Below are 21,878 nucleotides of genomic sequence, written 5' to 3'. Positions count from 1 at the left end.
TGAATCACTCCAAGTTCACTTAGTAGGGTTTCATTCATCAGATCACGTATCTGACAAGCCTACTCGGAGCGTTTTCTTTATCGTGTGGACTGTCTCTTAAAATACCAAACCAAATTTTAAGGACAAAATAAAATTCCTTTTATTTTATTTATCGAATGTAAGTAATTAGGCACATAAACTCTTTTATGAATCTAAATTACATTTGTTGCCATTCCCCAATGCGCTTTATACCAATGTCCCACATGTGTGAATCATGTTTGGGCTGAGGTAACGGTTTGGTCAACGGATCTGCAACGTTATCATCCGTATGAACCTTGCAAATTACCACATCTTTTCTTTCTATGATTTCTCTAATCAAGTGGTACTTCCTTTGGATATGTTTGGATTTTTGGTGCGCTCTTGGTTCCTTGGCTTGGGCTATTGCTCCGTTGTTGTCACAATAGAGAGTTACGCCCTCTTCTATGCCAGGTACGACACCAAGTTCTATCATGAACTTCTTGATCCAAACTCCTTCCTTTGCAGCTTCCGAGGCCGCTAGGTATTCTGCTTTGAGTGGTAGAGTCTGCAACTGTGCTCTGCTTGGAACTTTTCCAACATACCGCTCCTCCATTCAGACAGTAGACGAACCCAGATTGTGATTTGAAGTCATCTATATCCGTTTGAAAGCTTGCATCCACATGGCCTACAACCTTTAGTGTATCTTCCCCGCCATATACCAGGAAATGATCCTTAGTTCTTTTCAGGTACTTTAGGATATTCTTGGCGGCGTGTCAGTGCACTTGGCCTAGATTTGATTGGTAACGGCTGCACATGCTCAAAGCATATGAGACGTCTGGGCGAGTGCAGATCATGGCGTACATGATTGATCCTATTGCCGAAGCATAGGGTACTTTCATCATGTGTGGTAGCTCATCAGGACTCTTAGGATACTGATCTTTGCCAAGCACCATACCATGTGACATGGGAAGGAATCCTCTTTTGGAGTTTGTCATCTCGAACCGTTGAAGAATATTATCTATATAAGTTTCTTGACTAAGTCCGATCATCCTCCTTGATCTATCTCTATAGATCTTGATTCCCAATATGTATTCTGCCTCCCCCAGGTCCTTCATAGAGAAGCATTTCCGAAGCCAGTCTTTAACTGATTCCAACATCGGAATATTGTTTCCTATGATTAATATGTCATCGACATAAAGGACTAAGAAAACTAGGTCGCTCCCACTAACCTTCTTGTAAACACAAGATTCTTCTGCATTCTTGAGAAATCTAAATTCTTTGATTTTCTCGTCGAATCGAAGATTCCAACTCCGGCTTGCTTGCTTGAGTCCATAAATGGATTTCTTAAGCTTGCAAACTTTTCCAGCATTTTTGGAATCTACAAAACCTTCGGGTTGTGTCATGTACACATCCTCTTCCAAGTGTCCGTTCAGGAAGGCGGTTTTGACATCCATTTGCCAAATCTCATAATCATAATGAGCTGCAATTGCTAGAATGATCCGAATGGATTTAAGCATTGCGACAGGTGAAAAGGTTTCATCATAGTCTATACCATGAATCTGTTTGTATCCTTTTGCCACGAGTCTAGCTTTGAAAACGCTAACGTTTCCATCCTTGTCAGTTTTTACTTTGAAAACCCATTTGCATCCGATTGGTGTTGCTCCATCGGGCAAATCGATCAAGTTCCATACTTGATTTTCTAACATGGAATCCATTTCCGATCTCATGGCCTTTAGCCATTTTTCGGAGTCGGGGCTCGTCATAGCTTGGTTGTAGGTACTCGGCTCATTATCTTCTAACAGTAGGACATCTGTTTTCTGAGATAATTCCTGGACCCATTGAGATCTACGAAGGGCCTGAGCAACTTGTGGAGTGTTCTCAACTATTTGAGATGTCTCCTGCAAATTTAATTCGACTTGTGCGGGAGGTTCCACGAGTTTTTCTATCTCGACCTCATTTTCCTCTTCCATACTTTGTGGATAGATAGGAGCCGCTAAACCTCTTGATATCTCTATATTCGTGTTTATTTGTTACTCATATCGAATTTCATCGATATCTACATTTCTCCCACTTGTCTGCTTGAAAAGGAATTCCTTTTCAAGGAAGACACCATCTCGAGCAACAAACACTTTGTTCTCAGATTCGTGGTAGAAGTAGTAACCCCTTGTCTCTTTCGGATAGCCCTCAAAGAGACATTTGTCTGATTTGGGTGCGAGTTTATCTCCTTGTAAACGTTTTACATAAACTTCGCATCCCCAGACTTTGAGAAAAGACAGCTTTGGAACCTTTCTAAACCATAACTCATATGCTTCTTTTCTACAGCTTTTGACGGAGCTCGGTTAAGTGTGAAAGCAGCCGTTTCTAGAGCATACCCCCAGAACGTGTTTGGAAGATTTGCTAAACTCATCATAGATCGAACCATGTCTAACAAGGTGCGATTTCTCCTTTCAGAAACACCATTCATCTGGGGTGTTCCTGGTGGAGTGAGTTGAGATACTATACCACAACTCCTAAGATGATCGTCAAATTCTTGACTCAAATATTCACCACCTCGATCGGATCGAATGGCTTTTATTTTCTTGTCAAGTTGATTCTCTACTTCGTTCTGAAATTGTTTGAACATGTCAAACGATTCGGACTTATGCCTCATCAAGTATATGTAACCATAACGAGTGAAGTCATCCGTGAACGTGATGAAGTAGCCATAGTTACCTCTCGCCGGAGTACTCATTGGTCCGCATACATCCGTATGTATGAGTTCCAAGGGTTCTTTGGCTCGGTCTCCTTTTCCTTTAAAAGAAGACCTCGTCATTTTACCCATTAAACATGATTCCCATGTGTCGTATGATTCTAAATTATACGAACCTAGAAGTCCATGCTTATGGAGCTTCTTCATGCGTGTCATGTTAATGTGACCCAAACGACAATGCCAAAGGTAACTTGGATTTGAATCATCTGACCGTAGCCTTTTGGTTTCTATGTTAAAGACTTCGTTCTCAATATTCGTAATATAGAGACCGTTGTATAGCTTAGCACTGGTATAAAACATTTCACCTTTGTATAAAGAACAACGCTGGTTTTTTTATTAATAGGTGATATCCCTCTTTGTCTAATTCTGAATGTTCCTACAGCTTTCGCAACAACCGTTGCTCTATTTGCTACTCGTAGGACAAGCTCCCTTGCAGATAAATACTTGATTCCCTTAAGGCCCTGCACATCATAAATGATATGAGCACCACATTCGGTATCGAATACCCAGGATTGAGAATCAAATGTATTTGCTAAGTTAACTTCGATAACATAGATACCTTGGTCGGCATCGTGAGTTCCTTCCTTTTTCCCTTTGTTCTTCTGAATCAGTTGAAGTTCTTTCTTTGATTCAGACATTCCAATGCCTCTCCGGATTGCCTTGGAAGTCCCGTACTTCCTCAACCGTGATTTGTTTCGGGACATGTCCCTTAATCGACGGATGATTGTGTGCGCATCCATTTTCCTGAATCTCTTTTGAAGATTAGGCTCCATGGTGGCCAACATAAGGCAAGTTACTGAAATTGATTTCATCCGGATACTTTTGGCCTGCTTTTGTTTCTCAACCTTTGTGTTCGCAGTTATCCTTGGAATAGGGGTATCCAGTACGCTTTCTTTGTTTGTAGACTTGAGAACACTTCTCAATCTCTTTTCCCAATCAAGGAAGTTATCCATGTTCAGTTTGTCCTCATCAATGATTGAACATAGGTTGAAAAGATTGATTTTTGCCATAGTAAAACTACATGAAACAAAAAAAGGATTTTGCTAAGTATTACATTCGATAATTTTTGCAAAAAGTCCTAAGTTTTTGCCACATTATTCAAGATAAAACGTGTCCCTAGATGAATAATGCGATTCCGAGATCCCATTTCTCAAGGATTAAGCGGACTAGGGCCCTGCCCTTAATTCCCATTGATTTAGGTGATTAAACACTTTCACTGATCAATCCATATGTTTAGTGTAAAATCCATCCTTTTGCCTCGAGTATCCAAGACTCTCTTACTGATGTCGTTGAGTAGAACCATTTAGACATGTAGGCCTCTTCTATAGGCCTACCCGCAATGTCCCAAGGTAGAGGCCTACATGTCTAAATTTTTTTAAACAAGAATTTGACGATCATCTTAGGAGTTGTGGTATAGTATCTCAACTCACTCCGCCAGGAACACCCCAGATGAATGGTGTTTCTGAAAGGAGAAATCGCACCTTGTTAGACATGGTTCGACCTATGATGAGTTTAGCAAATCTTCCAAACACGTTCTGGGGGTATGCTCTAGAAACGGTTGCTTTCACACTTAACCGAGCTTCGTCAAAAGCTGTAGAAAAGACGCCATATGAGTTTTGGTTTGGAAAGGTTCCAAAGCTGTCTTTTCTCAAAGTCTGGGGATGCGAAGTTTATGTAAAACGTTTACAAGGAGATAAACTCGCACCCAAATCAGACAAATGTCTCTTTGTGGGCTATCCGAAAGAGACAAGGAGTTACTACTTCTACCACGAATCTGAGAACAAAGTGTTTGTTGCTCGAGATGGTGTCTTCCTTGAAAAGGAATTCCTTTCCAAGCAGACAAGTGGGAGAAATGTAGATATCGATGAAATTCGATATGAGCAACAAATAAACATAGATATAGAGATATCAAGAGGTTTAGCGGCTCCTATCTATACACAAAGTATGGAAGAGGAGAACGAGGTCAAGATAGTACCTCCCGCTCAAGTCGAATTAAATTCGCTGGAGACATCTCAACTAGTTGAGAACACTCCAAAAGTTGCTCAGGCCCCTCGTAGATCTCAAAGGCTCCAGGAATTATCTCAGAAAATAGATATCCTACTATTAGAAGATAATGAGCTGAGTAGCTACAACCAAGCTATGACGAGCCCCGACTCCGAAAAATGGCTAAAGGCCATGAGATCGAAAATGGATTCCATGTCAGAAAATCAAGTATGGAACTTGATCGATTTGCCCGATGGAGCAACACCAATCGGATGCAAATGGGTTTTCAAAGTAAAAACTGACAAGGATGGAAACGTTAGCGTTTTCAAAGCTAGACTCGTGGCAAAAGGATACAAACAGATTCATGGTATAGACTATGATGAAACCTTTTCACCTGTCGCAATGCTTAAATCCATTCGGATTATTCTAGCAATTGCAGCTCATTATGATTATGAGATTTGGCAAATGGATGTCAAGACCGCCTTCCTGAACGGACACTTGGAAGAGGATGTGTACATGACAAAACCCGAAGGTTTTGTAGATTCCAAAAATGCTGGAAAAGTTTGCAAGCTTAAGAAATCCATTTATGGACTCAAGCAAGCAAGCCGGAGTTGGAATCTTCGATTCGACGAAAAAATCAAAGAATTTGGATTTCTCAAGAATGCAGAAGAATCTTGTGTTTACAAGAAGGTTAGTGGGAGCAACCTAGTTTTCTTAGTCCTTTATGTCGATGACATATTAATCATAGGAAACAATATTCCGATGTTGGAATCAGTTAAAGACTGGCTTCGGAAATGCTTCTCTATGAAGGACCTAGGGGAAGCAGAATACATATTGGGAATCAAGATCTATAGAGATAGATCAAGGAGGATGATCGGACTTAGTCAAGAAACTTATATAGATAAGATTCTTCAATGGTTCGAGATGACAAATTCAAAAATAGGATTCCTTCCCATGTCACATGGTATGGTGCTTAGCAAAGATCAGTGTTCTAAGAGTCCTGATGAGCTAGCACACATGATGAAAGTACCCTATGCTTCGGCAATAGGATCAATCATGTACGCCATGATCTGCACTCGCCCAGACGTCTCATATGCTTTGAGCATGTGTAGCCGTTACCAATCAAATCCAGGCCAAGCGCACTGGAACGCCGCCAAGAATATCCTAAAGTACCTGAAAAGGACTAAGGATCATTTCCTAGTATATGGCAGGGAAGATACACTAAAGGTTGTAGGCCATGTGGATGCAAGCTTTCAAACGGATAAAGACGACTTCAAATCACAATCTGGGTTCGTCTACTATCTGAATGGAGGAGCGGTATGTTGGAAAAGTTCCAAGCGGAGCTCAGTTGCAGACTCTACCACTGAAGCAGAATACCTAGCGGCCTCGGAAGCTGCAAAGGAAATAGTTTGGATCAAGAAGGTCATGATAGAACTTGGTGTCGTACCTGGCATAAAAGAGGGCGTAACTCTCTATTGTGACGACAACGGAGCAATAGCCCAAGCCAAAAAAACAAGAGCGCACTAAAAATCCAAACATATCCAAAGGAAGTACCACTTGATTAGAGAAATCATAGAAAGAAAAGATGTGGTAATTTGCAAGGTTCATACGGATGATAACGTTGCAGATCCGTTGACCAAACCGTTACCTCAGCCCAAACATGATTCACACATGAGGGACATTGGTATAAAGCGCATTGGGGAATGGCACGATAAAGAAAACGCTCCGAGTAGGCTTGTCAGATACGTGATCTGATGAATGAAACCCTACTAAGTGAACTTGGAGTGATTCATTATCAATTCCCTAATCCAGGTCATTGCATGGACAACAATGACTCACGAAGACTAGTACGGGAGTCGATGGGATAGCGCAGTTTCATGGGCTATAGGGATAGTGTATTCGATTCGACTACGTGAGTGCATAATAAGGATTATACGCTGGAATAACCCTCAACATGAGAAGTTCATCCAAAGAATGATGAAATCGTCAAACTTCTCATAAAGACAAGATTGAAGAGATTCCTCAAAACATGAGTACTCAGCTCATCTTATGTAAAGAATGTCTGACTTTGGTTCCGTTAAACGCCGCACCGTAAAAGGAGGTTATAAAAACGGATACTGGGAAGGACATGATATACATGAAGTTGAGTGGGAGCGCAAGAATGGATTATGTCCTCCTAACCATGTTAGGATGCAGTGTCCTCGGGCCACTTGACGAGCAACAACTGAAAATGCATGGCCGTGCTCAAATGGATTAAAAGTTAATCATTTGTTTTGACAGTTGTACTCGAGATCAAGAAAGTCTGAATGACGTGACATATCAGATGGAATACTAAGTGACATGGGAATCGAGCATTGTACTTATTCTACGTCCAAGTGGGAGTCTGAAGGACTTGAAGGAGATGTCCTTCGACCAAGGTGATAATGCGAACAATTTGTCGGATAGGAAAATTGATGTGGAAGATCATCAAGTCCGATTGATTTAGGGATCGTAGTGTTGTAGCTAGAGACCAACTACGATCGTCGAATTACGAAGTAATTCGCGGCTAACTTCGATCGGATCCTACAACGGGTTACACATAAGAGTGACAAATTAATCTAGGATATGACTAGTGGGAGTGAGATATAATCATGGGAGTGTCCCATAAACATATCTCATAGGCCTAAAAAGGAATTAGGCAAAGATAGTACAAAAGGCCAAAAACAGGGTTTTTGGGCCTAGACCGGTTCGGGTACTTCTAGGACTCGGATTGGGCTGAATTTTGGAGGGTTGGTTGATGATATAATAAAAATTATATCTGCCAATTTTCGTGGTGTTTGGACAACTCCTCCTTAGGTAATTGAGAAAATACCAATAGTTGCTATTTTCGACTATTTCCCTAAATCTTATTCTAAAGGGTGTTTTAGGAAACCTAAAAGGAGGTGGATTCTTATTGGGGTTCTATATAAACACTCTTAGGGCAGAGAATAAGGAGTGGAATTTCTCTCTAAGCTTTCTTACTCTACCACATCAAGTAGAGAGGAGAAAGTGAGCTAATTCCCATTAACTATCTATCTAGTCAAGAAGAAAGGAGTTCTTCTTCCAACCACCATTGGTGTGCTAGCTATACAACAAAGTGGGAGGTCAAATTGATTGCTCGTGTCCCAAGTAGAGGAGCTACACTTGAAGCTCTTGGTCTTCTCATAAGCAATTGGAAAGGTTCGAGGGAAAACTAGCGAATAAAGTATTTATCTTTCTAGTTTTAATTAATGATTATCATAGGCTTATGCATGTGATCCTGGGAATACTAGTGTAGACATTAGATGTCTTATTTCCGCTTTAAACACTAGTAGAAGGGTGTAAAACCCAGCAAGAGGAGGTACTCTGCGAAGGCCGACCCACCTTCCTCGAACAAGGGCGCAAGGAGTGTCTTAATTTGGATAGGCACTGTACTCAAAATTACTTTTAGGGACTTTTACGCTAGTCTGGCGTTCGTTTTAGTGAACTAATTAGCCTAACTAACATCCACGACATAAGGCGTAAAAGGTAAGTAAATGCGCGCGAGAAAGTAAACCAAGCACATATGGATCCTAGTATGGCCCCTAACCTAGAAGATCTAATCTCCTTTCGTTTGCTTCTTGTTTCGCCTTTTAGTTCGTCTAGATCTCCATCTTTGAACCTCCATTGATTTCTCCCACTCGCCTTTAGATTTCCTCCTTGGGTTTCATCAATGGACTGATAAACCCTAAACTCTAATTACAAGACTCAAACGATTCGCAGATCGTGTAAACTTGAAATTAAAATTATTACAAATTATGCACCCATCTGTGCTTAAAACATGAATAAGAATTAAATTCTATGGCCATACTAGTTTCCGCATTCACATCACATGCAATCATATAATATATTTCAAGGCTAACAATTATATATGAATGTATATCCGGGAGATACTTTTGTCGACATCCATATGTCATGTACGTACCTTAAGTCTACATCAAAGGCGTCTTGGTTTGATTTTAAAATCTGATTTTAAACAGAAATTCCGTTTGGGCCTTGAATGGCCCGGGTTAATTTCGGAAATATTTGGATTGGAATTTGGGAGAAAATTTGGATAAAACTCCCACTCGAAAAATGATCCCTTTTCGTGGTCCGAAAAGCCTTGAAAAACCCGGGACAAGTCCTAGACAAGTCCCGGCCCAAGCCCACAAAAGGGCTTGGACAAGGTCCGGATATGGCACAACCCATAGGGCCGGCATGTCAGAGCCGAGGCCAATAGGCTTGATCTCGTCCTGGTCGGAGCTAGGACGCTAGTCCAAGCACCAAACGCGTCCTTGACGCATCTGGTGCTGGACCGGACCAGCACTAGGTGTCTCGGACTTAGTCCGAGACACCCAGGACCCCAGACGCGTCTCCAAGACGCGTCTGGTGGTAGCTACTGGACGCGTATGGAAGACGCATCCACCAGCAGTCTGGGATGCGTCTTCCAGACGCGTCCTCAAGGCGACTGGTCCGGCCAGGAAGCTTCCTGGCCGGACCCATTGAGTTTCTAAAACTCAATAGTTCCGTTTTTTTTTATTTTTTTGTGTGTTGCAATTCTAAATTGCTATTTCCAAAAACTTAAAAACAACTCTTTTAATCAAACCAATTTGGATAAAAATTTTAGGTTTTGAAACTCTTTTCAAGAACAAATTTTGAAATCTTTTGACAAATACTTGAATCTTATCCGAAATTAATCAAAGTTTTGTGTTCAAAACACTTTTAAACACAATAATCTATCTAGAAAAGCATGGAATTGGTCCAAAACTCAGATAAGATAGGCTAATTGCAAGAGGCTCTGACGCCACTGTTGAGTTTTACACCCTTCTACTAGTGTTTATAGTGGAAATAAGACATCTAATGTCTACACTAGTATTCCCAGGATCACATGCATAAGCCTATGATAATCATTAATTAAAACTAGAAAGATAAATACCTTATTCGCTAGTTTTCCCTCGAACCTTTCCAATTGCTTATGAGAAGATCAAGAGCTTCAAGTGTAGCTCCTCTACTTGGGACACGAGCAATCAATTTGATCTCCCACCTTGTTGTATAGCTAGCACACCAATGGTGGTAGGAAGAAAAACTCCTTTCTTCTTGACTAGATAGATAGTTAATGGGAATTAGCTCACTTTCTCCTCTCTACTTGATGTGGTAGAGTAAGAAAGCTTAGAGAGAAATTCCACACCTTATTCTCTGCCCTAAAAGTGTTTATATAGAACCCTAATGAGAATCCACCTCCTTTTAGGTTTCCCAAAACACCCTTTAGAATAAGATTTAGGGAAATAGTCGAAAATAGCAACTATTGGTATTTTCTCAATTCCCTAAGGAGCTGACGTACAAACCCAGCCAAAATTGGCAGATTTAATGTTCATAACATAAGGAAACGTCCCTCCAAAAGTCCTCCCAATCCGAGCCCTAGAAGTGCCCGAATAGGCTAAGGCCCAAAAATCCTGTTTTTGGCCTTTTTGTACTATCTTTGCCTAATTCCTTTTTAGGCCTATGAGATATGTTTATGGGACATTCCCATTGTTATATCTCACTCCCACTAGTCATATCCTAGATCAACTTGACACTCTTATGTGTAACCCGTTGTAGGATCCGATCGAAGTTAGCCGCGAATTACTTCGTAATTCGACGATCGTAGTTGGTCTCTAGCTACAACTCTACGATCCCTAAATCAATCGGACTTGATGATCTTCCACATCAACTATCCTATCCGAAAAATTGTTCGCATTGTCACCTTGGTCGAAGGACATCTCCTTCAACTCCTTCACTAACCTGTTTGAACATTTCCATTATCTCCTCAAACAGAGACTTCTTCTTAGGTTCTACCAGACGCTGAGGATAAGGGGCTCTAGGAACATATGGCTCAGGCACAATGGGTAGGTTTTCAGACTCAGGAGCCTTCACAGGCTCTTTACTAGGGGTACTAGTTGGTAAGGTTGGTGGTTCAGAGTTTGGTTCACTATCTTCGGGAACTCATACCTTATTGTCAATTGCCCTACCACTTCTAAGGGTGGTTACTGCATTGGCCTGGTCCATCGACATTTTACCCTTCGGATTTGGCTCTGGTTGACTAGGAAATATACCCTGTTCTCTCTGCCTAAGGGCTTCTGTAAGTTGACCTACCTCGGTTCTTAGACAAGATATAGTCTGGTTGGTCTGTTGTGCAAACTCCATTTGGGCCTTAGCTAGCTGCTTCATGGTTTCCTCTAAAGACTCTTTGTTCTGAGAAGGATATTGGGTACTAGATTGACCCTGGTTCTGAGCATAAGGATTCCTAGGAGCATTAAACCCAGGAGGGTTCATTGAACTACTAATCTGGCCCTGACCCTGACCCTTTGACCAAGAAAAATTGGGGTGATTTCTCCAACCCGGATTATAAGTGTTCGAATAAGGATCATATTTCTGACGGTTATCTTGCCTAGAGTTTAGATAAAGAGCATTAGCATGCTCTTTTTCGTCAGGAACAAAGAATAGGGTACACTTATTTCCAGTATGAGATGGGTCTCCACAGACCGAGCACGGATAAGAGATGGATTCATTTCCAACACTCATGGCTTGAGTGGGATCCTCCCTGAATGCTTTAGGTTGACCAAGTTCTAGGGCTTCTATCCTTCTCGTCATGGCGGCGAGTTTAAGATCTGACTCATCAACTCTATAGATGCCAGCTTTATTCGGAGTAGGATTAGCCCTAGTAGGAGATCCTCTAGAAGTTTCCCATTGCTGGGATTTCTCAGCCAACTCTTCTAGAAATGCCATGCACTCATCGGCGGTTTTACTGATGAACCCGCCACTACAGAATGATTCTACCATGGATGTAGTTGGGTAATCTAGTCCGTCATAGAGAATCTGGACTAATCTTATTTTTTCAAAACCATGGTGTGGACACTGTAGTAAGATTTCTTTAAATCTCTCAAGATATTTATAGAGAGATTCTCCTTCTTGCTGTACAAAACTGTTAAGACTTTGCCTTAAAGAGGTAGTTTTGTGTTTCGGGAAGAATTTCAGAAGGAATGCACTGCTCAATTCTTCCAATGTAGTAATGGAATGGGGTTGTAAGGCATACAACCAAGATTTTGCTTTCTCCTTCAGTGAGAAAGGGAACAACCTAAGTCTCAATATTTCGTCAGGCATATTGGGGAAATTCATTGTCCCACAGATTTCTTCGAAATCCCTAACATGGTAGTAGGGATTCTCGTTCTCAACCCCACGGAAAACAGGGAGCATTTGAATAGTGCTCGGTTTCAACTCGAATTGAGTCATGCATTGGGGTAACTGTATGCATGACGGTTGACACGTTCTAGTGGGATTCATGTAATCCCTGAGTGTCATAAGCTGATTTCCATCCCTGGCTTGGTTTAGATTTTCACCTATAGTGTCACTCAAAGAGAGATTCGCTAAAAGATTACTTAAATGTGTTTCTCTACTGATGAAACGACCTCTCTTATCACGATATCTATTGGGCATAACTAGAGCCCAACGACCCAGGATATTCGAACCAAAGAATCACTACGAGGAACCTATAGGAAAGCAAACACAATCAGGCTGACTCCACCAAGCAACCTAAACAAAATCTAGACAATAGACAGGTTTGTCAGATTCACCCTACAAATCTAGACAGCTCCTACTTCGTAACGAAGCTTGAACTATAATGTTTATGAGGGTTACTCCGTCCAAGTACTACGGTCAAACAACTCCTGGAGACGACCAACGATGAACGTTGTGATAGCCGTCCAACCTGGTAACGTTTCCTCTTCTCGAGGCGACCTTATAAAGAGTTGAATGAACTTGCCCTTTAGGAATGCTCAAATAAATATTAAGTCCCTGAATCGTTTCAAAGATCCTATGAGCTCGAGATCTTAGGGGCTAATGTCTAAATCAGATTTTAGCTTTTTAGGTGAGGTTTAGGATCGTGAATGTTGTTACCTATGTGGGCAAGAGAACGGTGATGAAATCCGTCTCCTATCTTGTAACTGGGTCTAGTGCCCTTACTAGAATGATTACACTAAACAGTCCGGTCACAGCAATTAAGCACACGAATTCACAAAAAACCCACTGACAGGAGATTCGTGGGTGTTCAAGAAATTTACCTCCCGTTCAAGACGGGCGATGACCTTTGTAGATGACCCGCGAGTGTTCCAACCCGAGGCTTCATTTTGGTTTTCGGTTACAATTTAATTAAGCCCTCCAATTTAGGGTCAAAACTTTACAAAAATAAAAAAAAAAACTAGAAAGTCTAAAAGTCTCTCTCTCACAAAAAAAAATAAAAAATACTAAAAATAAAATGTAAGTTCTTCTTCTTGAGCTCCTCTCCTTGTTGCGCCTTCTCCTTTGTTCCTTAGTGTTTTTTCTACACCAAAAACAGAAAAAGCAAGTAAAAGTGTCCAAAAATAAGAACTTACCAAAAATAGAAATAAAATTAGATTAAATTTAAACTAAGTCCCCGGCAGCGGCGCCAAAAACTTGATGGGCCTAAAAGGTTACCCTAAATAGGTCTACACCCGCAAGAGCACGGGTGTCAAGTTGTAATTTCTCGGTAAGACTGGTTTGTTCCTCAGAGACTAAGTCAAACTCAATTTAATCTTAAAACTATTGTGATTTTCAAAAGTGGTTTGATTGGTAATATGATTCAAATAAAAAGAATAGCAAATATAACTCAAAAGAAAACAAATAAGTTGATATTCAGAAAAGGGGAACCTAGGGTTTTTGAATCCATCCACGTGACAATCCTAAAGACGATGTATTTGCCTTAGTCAACTAAGTTCTTTATTTTACTCGGGTTCTATCACATGAACGCTCTAGAATCCGGAAGATATTATCAGTAGAAGCAATAAGAACTATAAAAGATATGGAGATTTAATCTAAAAATTAATTGACTTACATATAAATCGGATTGATCAAATTCTCGTTATGGATTTCATCTAAACCCTAGATGAAAAAATTAGTTTCTCATGATGATAGATATAAGTTTAACTACATAAAATATGGGAGAAAAGTAGAAAAAGTCGGATTTCTTACTGATTTTGCAGCCAAACAGAGCCTTAAGGAATTGATTTCCTTCTGTTTCTCCAAGAATTCTGCCAAACGCACCCTCTGGGAAATGATTTTCTCGTCTTCCCGGAAATGAATTCTCCTTGAGAAAACTATTTTCTCATCTTCTTCAACTTTCTTTCTCTCTCTAACCTCCTGTTTCTTTCTTTATCTCTTATTTAATCTCTCTCCCTCTCTCTGTAATCTCTCTCTCTCACCAAGAAAAAGAAAACAAAGCAAGATAAACAGAAAAGAAACTAATCAAACCGAGATATAATGAACTCTGTTTTTAAAAACTCTAAACCGTGATATCCCTCTACAATCTCTCTCTCTTCTCTCTCTGTAATCTCTCTATCTCTCACAAATAAAGAGAATACCATCGAAAAAAGAAAATATAATGATCTCAGCTTAAAAACTTCTCTCTCTCTCTCTCTCTCTCTCTCTCTCTCTCTCTACTGTTCTATCTCCAAAAACGTCCCCCTTCTTCAGCCGAGCTCTTCTGTTTTATAGAAAAAGAAAACCAACCGAAATCTCTCGGTTCTCTCTCCAAAACCGTGAAGTCCCTCAGCCGAGAAGATCTCTTTCTTTTCAAATCCTCCTCCCTTTCGGTTCTGTTTCTCTCTTGTATAGACCCGGCCAAAAACCCCAAATCAAATCTGAACAACCCTTGTTGTTGTTATCCTCCATTATCTTGAATTTGAATTTGAGAGAAGATAAGGGAGAGAGAGAGAGATCACGTATTGCTGGTTGATAAACGACATATTCAGTGCTTCGCGGCTGGATCAATAAAGGCACAACGCCCACTGCTGATGACGCCATGTGTGCGTGAAGAGATTCGACCGTTGGATTTCGCTACCTGGTCATAGTACATGCGCAAATAGCATGGGTGCGTATACATGGAAACATGTTCATAGTGAATCCCGAATTGCACCGTCCAAGTAACAGAAATTAGCCCTAATACCATCCAGACCGTCAGATTTTCCTCCACCTACGCACCACGTGTCCCTGGTTGGTCTTTGCTTCACCTAGGTCAAAAGACTTTGACTCACACTTCGACTTGGTCCATATTTAGCACCCGGACTCCGATTCGACTTCCGTTTTCGCCTACGGACTCGTTAAGGACTCTCCTTTCATCCGAGTGTCAAAATTTCCAAAATCAGCAAATGACCAAACTGCCCCTCCTGTGTGTCTTTCTCCTGATTTTAACTGTTTTCCACACCGAACTCCGTAAAAGACACCTGAGAAGGAAAATCAAACAAATGATCAGAGCAACCGCTCGAACTGGACTAACTAACCCGAATTAAGAGATTCAGATGGGACATTTTCATGTCTCATCATGCTACCTCTTTTGACTATTGAAATAAAACTCTACTAATGAAAGAAAAGGAATATTCTCTTATTACTTTTTTTTTTGTTATTTTTACTTATTGTGACTAATATACTTCCGTTATATATGTTATTTCCCTTACTTTACCTCGAGTCTGGTTATAGGTTGAGCTTTTCTGCCCTTGTGAATAAGATTTAGGAAATAGTTAAAAATAACAACTAGTTGCTATTTTCCATTCTCTCTCTCTCTTGGCCGACCATAGCATGCCCATATTGGCCAGATCTGATCGGCCCTTATAGAGGCACACGGCCAAGCATGGTCGGTCTTCTTTTGGGCCCAAAATCTCCCTTTTGGTGCCCGACCCAAATTCCCTTTATTCAGGTCTTTTGTATTATCTTCGCCTAAACTTCTTTTAGACCTTTTGGACATATTTATGGGTCTTACCCATGGTTATATGTCACATCCCTCTAGTCATATCTTCCGATCAAATTGATACTCTTTGGTGTAAACCGATGTAGGATCCGGACGAAGTTAGCCGTGCATCGCTTCGTGATTCGACGATCGTAGTTGGATTCAAGGTAAATACTACGACCCCTAAATCATCCGGACTTGATGATCTTCTTCATCAATTGTCCTATCCGACAAATTACTCGCATTGCATCTTTGGTCAAAGGACATCTCCTTCAATATTCGTGTATACGAATGTAGGGGTTCCCGCATTGATTCCCCTTCCTCTAGCACCAAAATGATGATGTTGAGAATTGATTCCCGGAAAATCATCCTAAGCTGCCGTTGTACCTTCGAGTTGTAATTCGTCCTGCCACCAGTGAGGAGAATGGGTACTTGCAAAGGCACTCAGACGCTTAAGTTAGTCCTGTGTTGTAGGTTTAAAGTCTAGGTAATCTGATGGCGACCATCATTCTAGTGGGCCTCTCGGCCAGAGTACTAGTGGGCCTAACAGCCAAGTCGCCGCCTAAGCCTGCATGAGTATAGTTACCAGGTTTGAGTATTTAGGGTTTCTATGTTTTAGTATTTTAGTATCTTAGCAATCAAGGAAAGTATCCCTTAATAGTTATCTTTATTCTTTTATTTGAGTCTATCTAGGAAAGTATAATCTCTATATAAGAGAAGTCTAGTCTGTCTTGTTAATCATTGAATTGAATAATCAAATACAAAATCTCCTTGATTGCATCTTCTTCTTTAATTATTTCAGTTGTTCTTCGTTTATTTATCGTTTAATTATTATTTCGTCAGCTTTATTTCATTAGTTTAGTTTAATAATAATGGTGGATTCCATTACTTTTACGCTTCCGCAACAATCTACATCATAATCGAGAGGTACATATCAGTTTTTTTCAGAGCAAAACCTGTGTTGTTTATATAGGCTTACATTGCAGTGGTGAATCACTAGGTTAAAAGAGGCCATGTGGCAGGGACATGAATAAAACTTTTCTAATCGTAACAGATACACTCGTATCTCTTAATTTAGTATCACTTGAAGCCTAAAATAGGAGGTCAGCACGAGCATCCAAATCGCCTTAGACCTTGCATTAATCTATAGGCTCTAATAAGGGCTCTGCTTTGGTCTATGAACAATAGAAGAGGTCTGTAGAATTCAGCTCGATGCTTTCAATCCTACTCTGTCAAGAGGCAAGAGGGGAGGGGGTTGGTTGCAGGGGACTTTTGGGCTCTTCTCTTAGGCCCTTTAGTCTATAGATTTGATTGAGCACCACTATTTTTTACATACTCCAAATTCCACAATCTTGGATTATTTTGCAATTTATATTTGTTTATTCTAGTCACTTCTTATGGTTCTTACACTCTTGGACATTCTCTCAAATCTTAAGGTCACCGTCAATCGTTTATTTATCGTTTAATTATTATTTCGTCAGCTTTATTTCATTAGTTTAGTTTAATAATAATGGTGGATTCTATTACTTTTACGCTTCCGCAACAATCTACATCAGCTGCTATTCAGAGCTTCAAGAATCTGGGAACAGATAAATTTTTTTTTAGATACTTCTCATCTTGAATGTTGGAAAAATCTTCCGCGTTTAGGTTGGGATCCTTTTAGAGATGCACAACAACTCTATGTTGATCCAAAAGATCAAAAAAAAATTAATGTTGTTTCCAAAACTTCTATGTTTGATTATCAATATCATATAGATTTTTGGATTCAGCAGATGGAAGATTGGTTTATAAACCAAGAGGTTCGTGATGAAGATAAGGCTTTTATTCTTGAACAACACTTGTCTACAAGAGTCTATGAAAAATACAACGAGATGCAATGGAGACTCGTTAATGAAGGAAAATCGTTCGTAGATTATTGGGATGAAGTGAAAAGTATTTTTCGATATCCTTTTCTCCCTTTACATGAATACTTATCTTTTATAGAATCTCAAATCCAATCGAACAAATTATTATCCGAAATTCCTTCGACTACCATGGTCGATATTATTGAAGGAGAGGTTTTTGATAAAAAAAAATCCTAGTTTTTCAATAATGGAGGAAGAAAATTTCGATGAGACAGATCAAGAAGAAGAAATTCAATTGACTAACACAAGCCCGAATAAGTTGTTTGATCCATATATGATTCCGGGAGAAGAATTAGTTGTTTCGAATCATAAAATTCTTCCGCCTCAATCTGTGTCGCCATTGATTTCTTCTCTTAAAATTCAATTACACCCGAATTTTTGGAATGATTGTGTTGGTTATGCTATTCAAACTCTCAAAGTTAATTATCTTGATTGTTATTTTTTACCCGGCGAACCACAACCTTCTTCCACGGCTCTTATATCTTTCAACCATAAAGAAGTAATAAAAGAAGATGATTCCTTTGATACTAAAGAAGAATTTCACGATGAACGTGAAATTATAAATTTGAATCCTGATTACAACAAAGGTGAAGGAGGTTATGGTCAAACTTTTATGGGTTATATAACCGAGAAGACTTGCATGAAGAACTACAATTTCGATCAGCCAATCTTATGGAAAGTCAGGTTAGTTTTGGTTCCACCCACTATTACTGTGACAATTAACCAATACCTAGAACAAGGTGCAACGAGACTAGTTACTAAGTGGCATTATACTGCCGATAAGATCGATCAAAACCACTACCTTGGCCTCACAATTTTGGCAGTTAAATCTACCCAACAAGTAAGTGGAAAAATAATTCAAGCTTGCTTCTCCAGGTTATGCTTTGGAGGAGTTGACAAACTCCTTGGGCTAATAGAATTTATTGTCCATGAGTTGGGGTTCACAGGAAACAACATAATGAAGATGAGTTGGGTTGACTCTCATGTCTCCTTTTCGCTAACTCTCACCAAGAATGATGTTGTAAGTGTCCCTGCTTACTTTAATGTTTCTAAACGACAAGGGACACAAGATGTTGTTGTGATTCCTGGTCTTAATGCTACTGCTTATGGTCTTGATAAGAAAACATCGAGTGTTGGCAAAAAGAATGCTTTGATCTTTGATCTTGGTGGCGGTACTTTTGATGTCTCTCTTCTCACCATTGAAGAGGGTATTTTTGAAGTCGATAAAGTGAATTCTGATTCGGCTTTCATGGAGTCCCTCTTCTCACTTCTTCCTAAACAAAGAAGTGCATTGTTCCAATACACAGCTCTACAGTTTGAAATCACTGATAACTATAAACGTGTTACTGATTTTGGTTTTGGGAACATTCATGGACCGATTCAATACTGTTGGGTTTATTCCTGGAACTTAGTCGATGGTGCCTATCACCTGTTCGATAAAATGTTCTTAAGAGGTTTTTCAACTACCCGGTTTTTTCGAGTAAGGGAAGATTTAACTACGGTATTGCCCAACTTGACAAGTTCTGATAAAGTTACTATTTACAAACTTCACGATGATGAACGTGGGAAGCTAGTTTTTGAGAGCCATAGCGACACTACATATTTCCATATCGTTACCTTTCTTAGAGTTGGTTTTGTTGATAATTCGTCTCTTGGTGAAGAACTTTGGGGAATTGCAATAAGTCTCTCTTCATATTGGTTCATGTTACTTCACACCTTGAAGATTGTTAAGTGGCAAGTGTTACCGTGGGAAGATGACAAGATCAACATTGTTTATTCTTCACGCGTTGGTCGGGACCTCGATAGTATAATTAAGGTTGGTATTAACAGAACGGAGGTTTGGAACGTGATAGATTGGATGACCAAATTCATAATGGATTTTTCTGTAGACAATAATGTGGTGTTTATGATCATATTCATCGAATTACTAGATGACAGGAGAATCGAAATTTGTTAGATGTTTGTTTCATACAATTGATTTCGCGGGATCTATCGCTTCGTGGGTTTTGGATTTTAGTCAATGATTTTCTCCATATTTGTCTTCTTCGACTTTTTGGCAAATTTCGTGCAAAGTGGGAACTAAGGATTGCCTTCAAAATCGTCACCAAAGTTACCTTCCACATCGTCAATATATATCTGTATTACCTGGATGATCCGTTTTATGGCGACACCAACTCGGGAGCAAGTTGTTTCTCAGTGGGGGAGTATGATGGCGACCATTATTCTAGTGGGCCTCTCGGCCAGAGTACTAGTGGGCCTAACGGCCAAGTCGCCGCCTAAGCCCGCACGAGTATAGTTACCAGGTTTGAGTATTTAGGGTTTCTATGTTTTAGTATTTTAGTATCTTAGCAATCAAGGAAAGTATCCCTTAATAGTTATCTTTATTCTTTTATATGAGTCTATCTAGGAAAGTACAATCTCTATATAAGAGAAGTCTAGTCTGTCTTGTTAATCATTGAATTGAATTATCAAATATAAAATCTCCTTGATTGCATCTTCTTCTTTAATTATTTCAGTTGTTCTTCGTTTATTTATCGTTTAATTATTATTTCGTCAGCTTTATTTCATTAGTTTAGTTTAATATTAATGGTGGATTCCATTACTTTTACGCTTCCGCAACAATCTACATCATAATCGAGAGGTACATATCAGTTTTTTTCAGAGCAAAACCTGTGTTGTTTATATAGGCTTACATAGCAGTGGTGAATCACTAGGTTAAAAGAGGCCATGTGGCAGGGACATGAATAAAACTTTTCTAGTCGTAACAGATACACTCGTATCTCTTAATTCAGTATCACTTGAAGCCTAAAATAGGAGGTCAGCACGAGCATCCAAATCGCCTTAGACCTTGCATTAATCTATAGGCTCTAATAAGGGCTCTGCTTTGGTGATGTAGATTGTTGCGGAAGCGTAAAAGTAATGGAATCCACCATTATAACAATGATAAAATACGTAAATAAACTGATAAAATACGTAAATAAACTGATAAAGTAAAGAACAAAACAATAAACCTGATTAATAATAAACTCGATTGATAATATTCTCTGATCTGAATAACAAGGACAGACCTGACTTCCTTTTATAGGAACTTAGAAACTTCTAGATAGACTCAAATTAGGATTCCTAAATATCAAAGATACTCAAACATAGAAACTTCTAAACCTAGACTTAGTAGGAAATACTAAAACATGGAAACTCCTAAACTCTAACCCTAACGAACTCGGCCATGAGGCCCTCTAACTAGTTCGGTCGTGAGGCCCGTCTTGATGGTCTCCATCATACTCCCCGACCGAGAACGAACTTGCCCTCAAGTGAGACTCAACACTGCAATCCTTAATTCCCACTTCGAGCGAACGGTGCATTGGGGTCGAAGGACACCCACTTGGACGAAATCATTAGCTTCAATCTCATAGTGCAAAGAATCTTGCAAAAATAAGTGTAGGAAAAAAACTTCCAACAAATTGCAACATCTCCCGTCATCTTTTAATTTGATGAAGAAGATCACAAACACCACATAATATTTTATGGAAAAATCAACCTCGAATTTCTTCACTTGAACGATCTTCCCACGTTCGTCTTCGTGTTGCTTATAAACCAAACTCGAATATGGCTTAATCAAATCTAAACTATAATGAACTGACTTTTTCACGCTAAAAGAGGATAATTCACTTTGTTCTTCTTTTTCCTCGGTCATTGAGAAAATTTTGTTCTTTTTGTCAAGAACTCCTTCTTTTGTCGATTTTTCTTCCCCAGTCATTGAAAAACTAATATATGTTTTACCAAGAATCTTTCCTTTAACCGTAATGGACAAAGTGGGTTTTTGAATTTCAGAAAATTTTCTCGATTCGATTCGAGATTCTTCATAGGAGAAGTATTCATCTAAAGGGAGAAAAACATATCGAAAAATACTTTTCACTTGATTCCAATTATCTATGAACGATGTGCCTTGATCAATGAGTCTCCATTGCATCTCATTGAATTTTTCACAGACTCTTGTAGACAAGTGTTGTTCGCTGACAAAAACCTTATCTTCGTCATGGACTTCTTGGTTTATAAACCAATCTTCCATATGTTGAATCCAAAAATTTATATGATATTGACCGTCAAATAAAGGAATTTTAGAAACGGTATTAATTTTTTCTTCATATTTTGGATCAACATAAAATTGTTTTGAATCTCGAAAGGGATCCCAATCTAACCGTGGAAAAATTTTCCAACACTCAAGGAGAGATGTATCCATGAAAAAAATTTCATCTTTTGTTCCCAGATTTTTAAAGCTCTGAATACCAGCTGATGTAGATTGTTACGGAAGCGTAAAAGTAATGGAATCCACCATTATTACAATGATAAAATACGTAAATAAACTGATAAAATACGTAAATAAACTGATAAAGTAAAGAACAAAACAATAAACCTGATTAATAATAAACTCGATTGATAATATTCTCTGATCTGA

At 39.4% G+C, this 21,878-nt stretch overlaps 2 protein-coding genes and 1 long non-coding RNA gene across 3 annotated transcripts in view; 1 reads left to right on the top strand and 2 right to left on the bottom strand.

Annotated features, from left to right (window-relative positions):
* Positions 1-21,878, bottom strand: part of LOC147567636 (uncharacterized) — a 94,154-nt gene that overhangs the window by 1,661 nt on the left and 70,615 nt on the right. The gene's annotated exons all lie outside the window — the stretch shown is intronic.
* LOC147567637 (uncharacterized) overlaps positions 1-21,878 on the top strand; it is a 185,084-nt gene that overhangs the window by 94,834 nt on the left and 68,372 nt on the right. The window lies entirely within an intron of this gene.
* Positions 8,522-12,082, bottom strand: LOC147567643 (uncharacterized). The gene is made up of 3 exons (XM_086652572.1): positions 11,300-12,082; positions 10,877-11,233; positions 8,522-8,533 (listed from the first exon to the last, which is right to left on the bottom strand). The coding sequence occupies exons 1-3, from the start codon at positions 12,080-12,082 to the stop codon at positions 8,522-8,524; spliced, it is 1,152 nt and encodes a 383-aa protein (XP_086508698.1).

This window comes from Eschscholzia californica, unplaced genomic scaffold (genome assembly GCF_041429995.1).
Source record: "Eschscholzia californica isolate CP2 unplaced genomic scaffold, dmEscCali1.0.p SCAF_1, whole genome shotgun sequence".
Taxonomy (NCBI): Eukaryota; Viridiplantae; Streptophyta; class Magnoliopsida; order Ranunculales; family Papaveraceae; genus Eschscholzia; species Eschscholzia californica.
Note: the sequence above shows the minus strand (reverse complement) of the source record. Positions and strands in the feature narration are given on the sequence as shown.

Coding starts and splice junctions, on each gene's coding strand:
- LOC147567643 (XM_086652572.1), bottom strand. CDS start 12,082: ATGACACTCAGGGATTACATGAATCCCACTAGAACGTGTCAACCGTCA. Junction 11,234..11,299: donor ATCCCACTCAAGCCATGAGT/GTTGGAAATGAA, acceptor ACTGGAAATAAG/TGTACCCTATTCTTTGTTCC.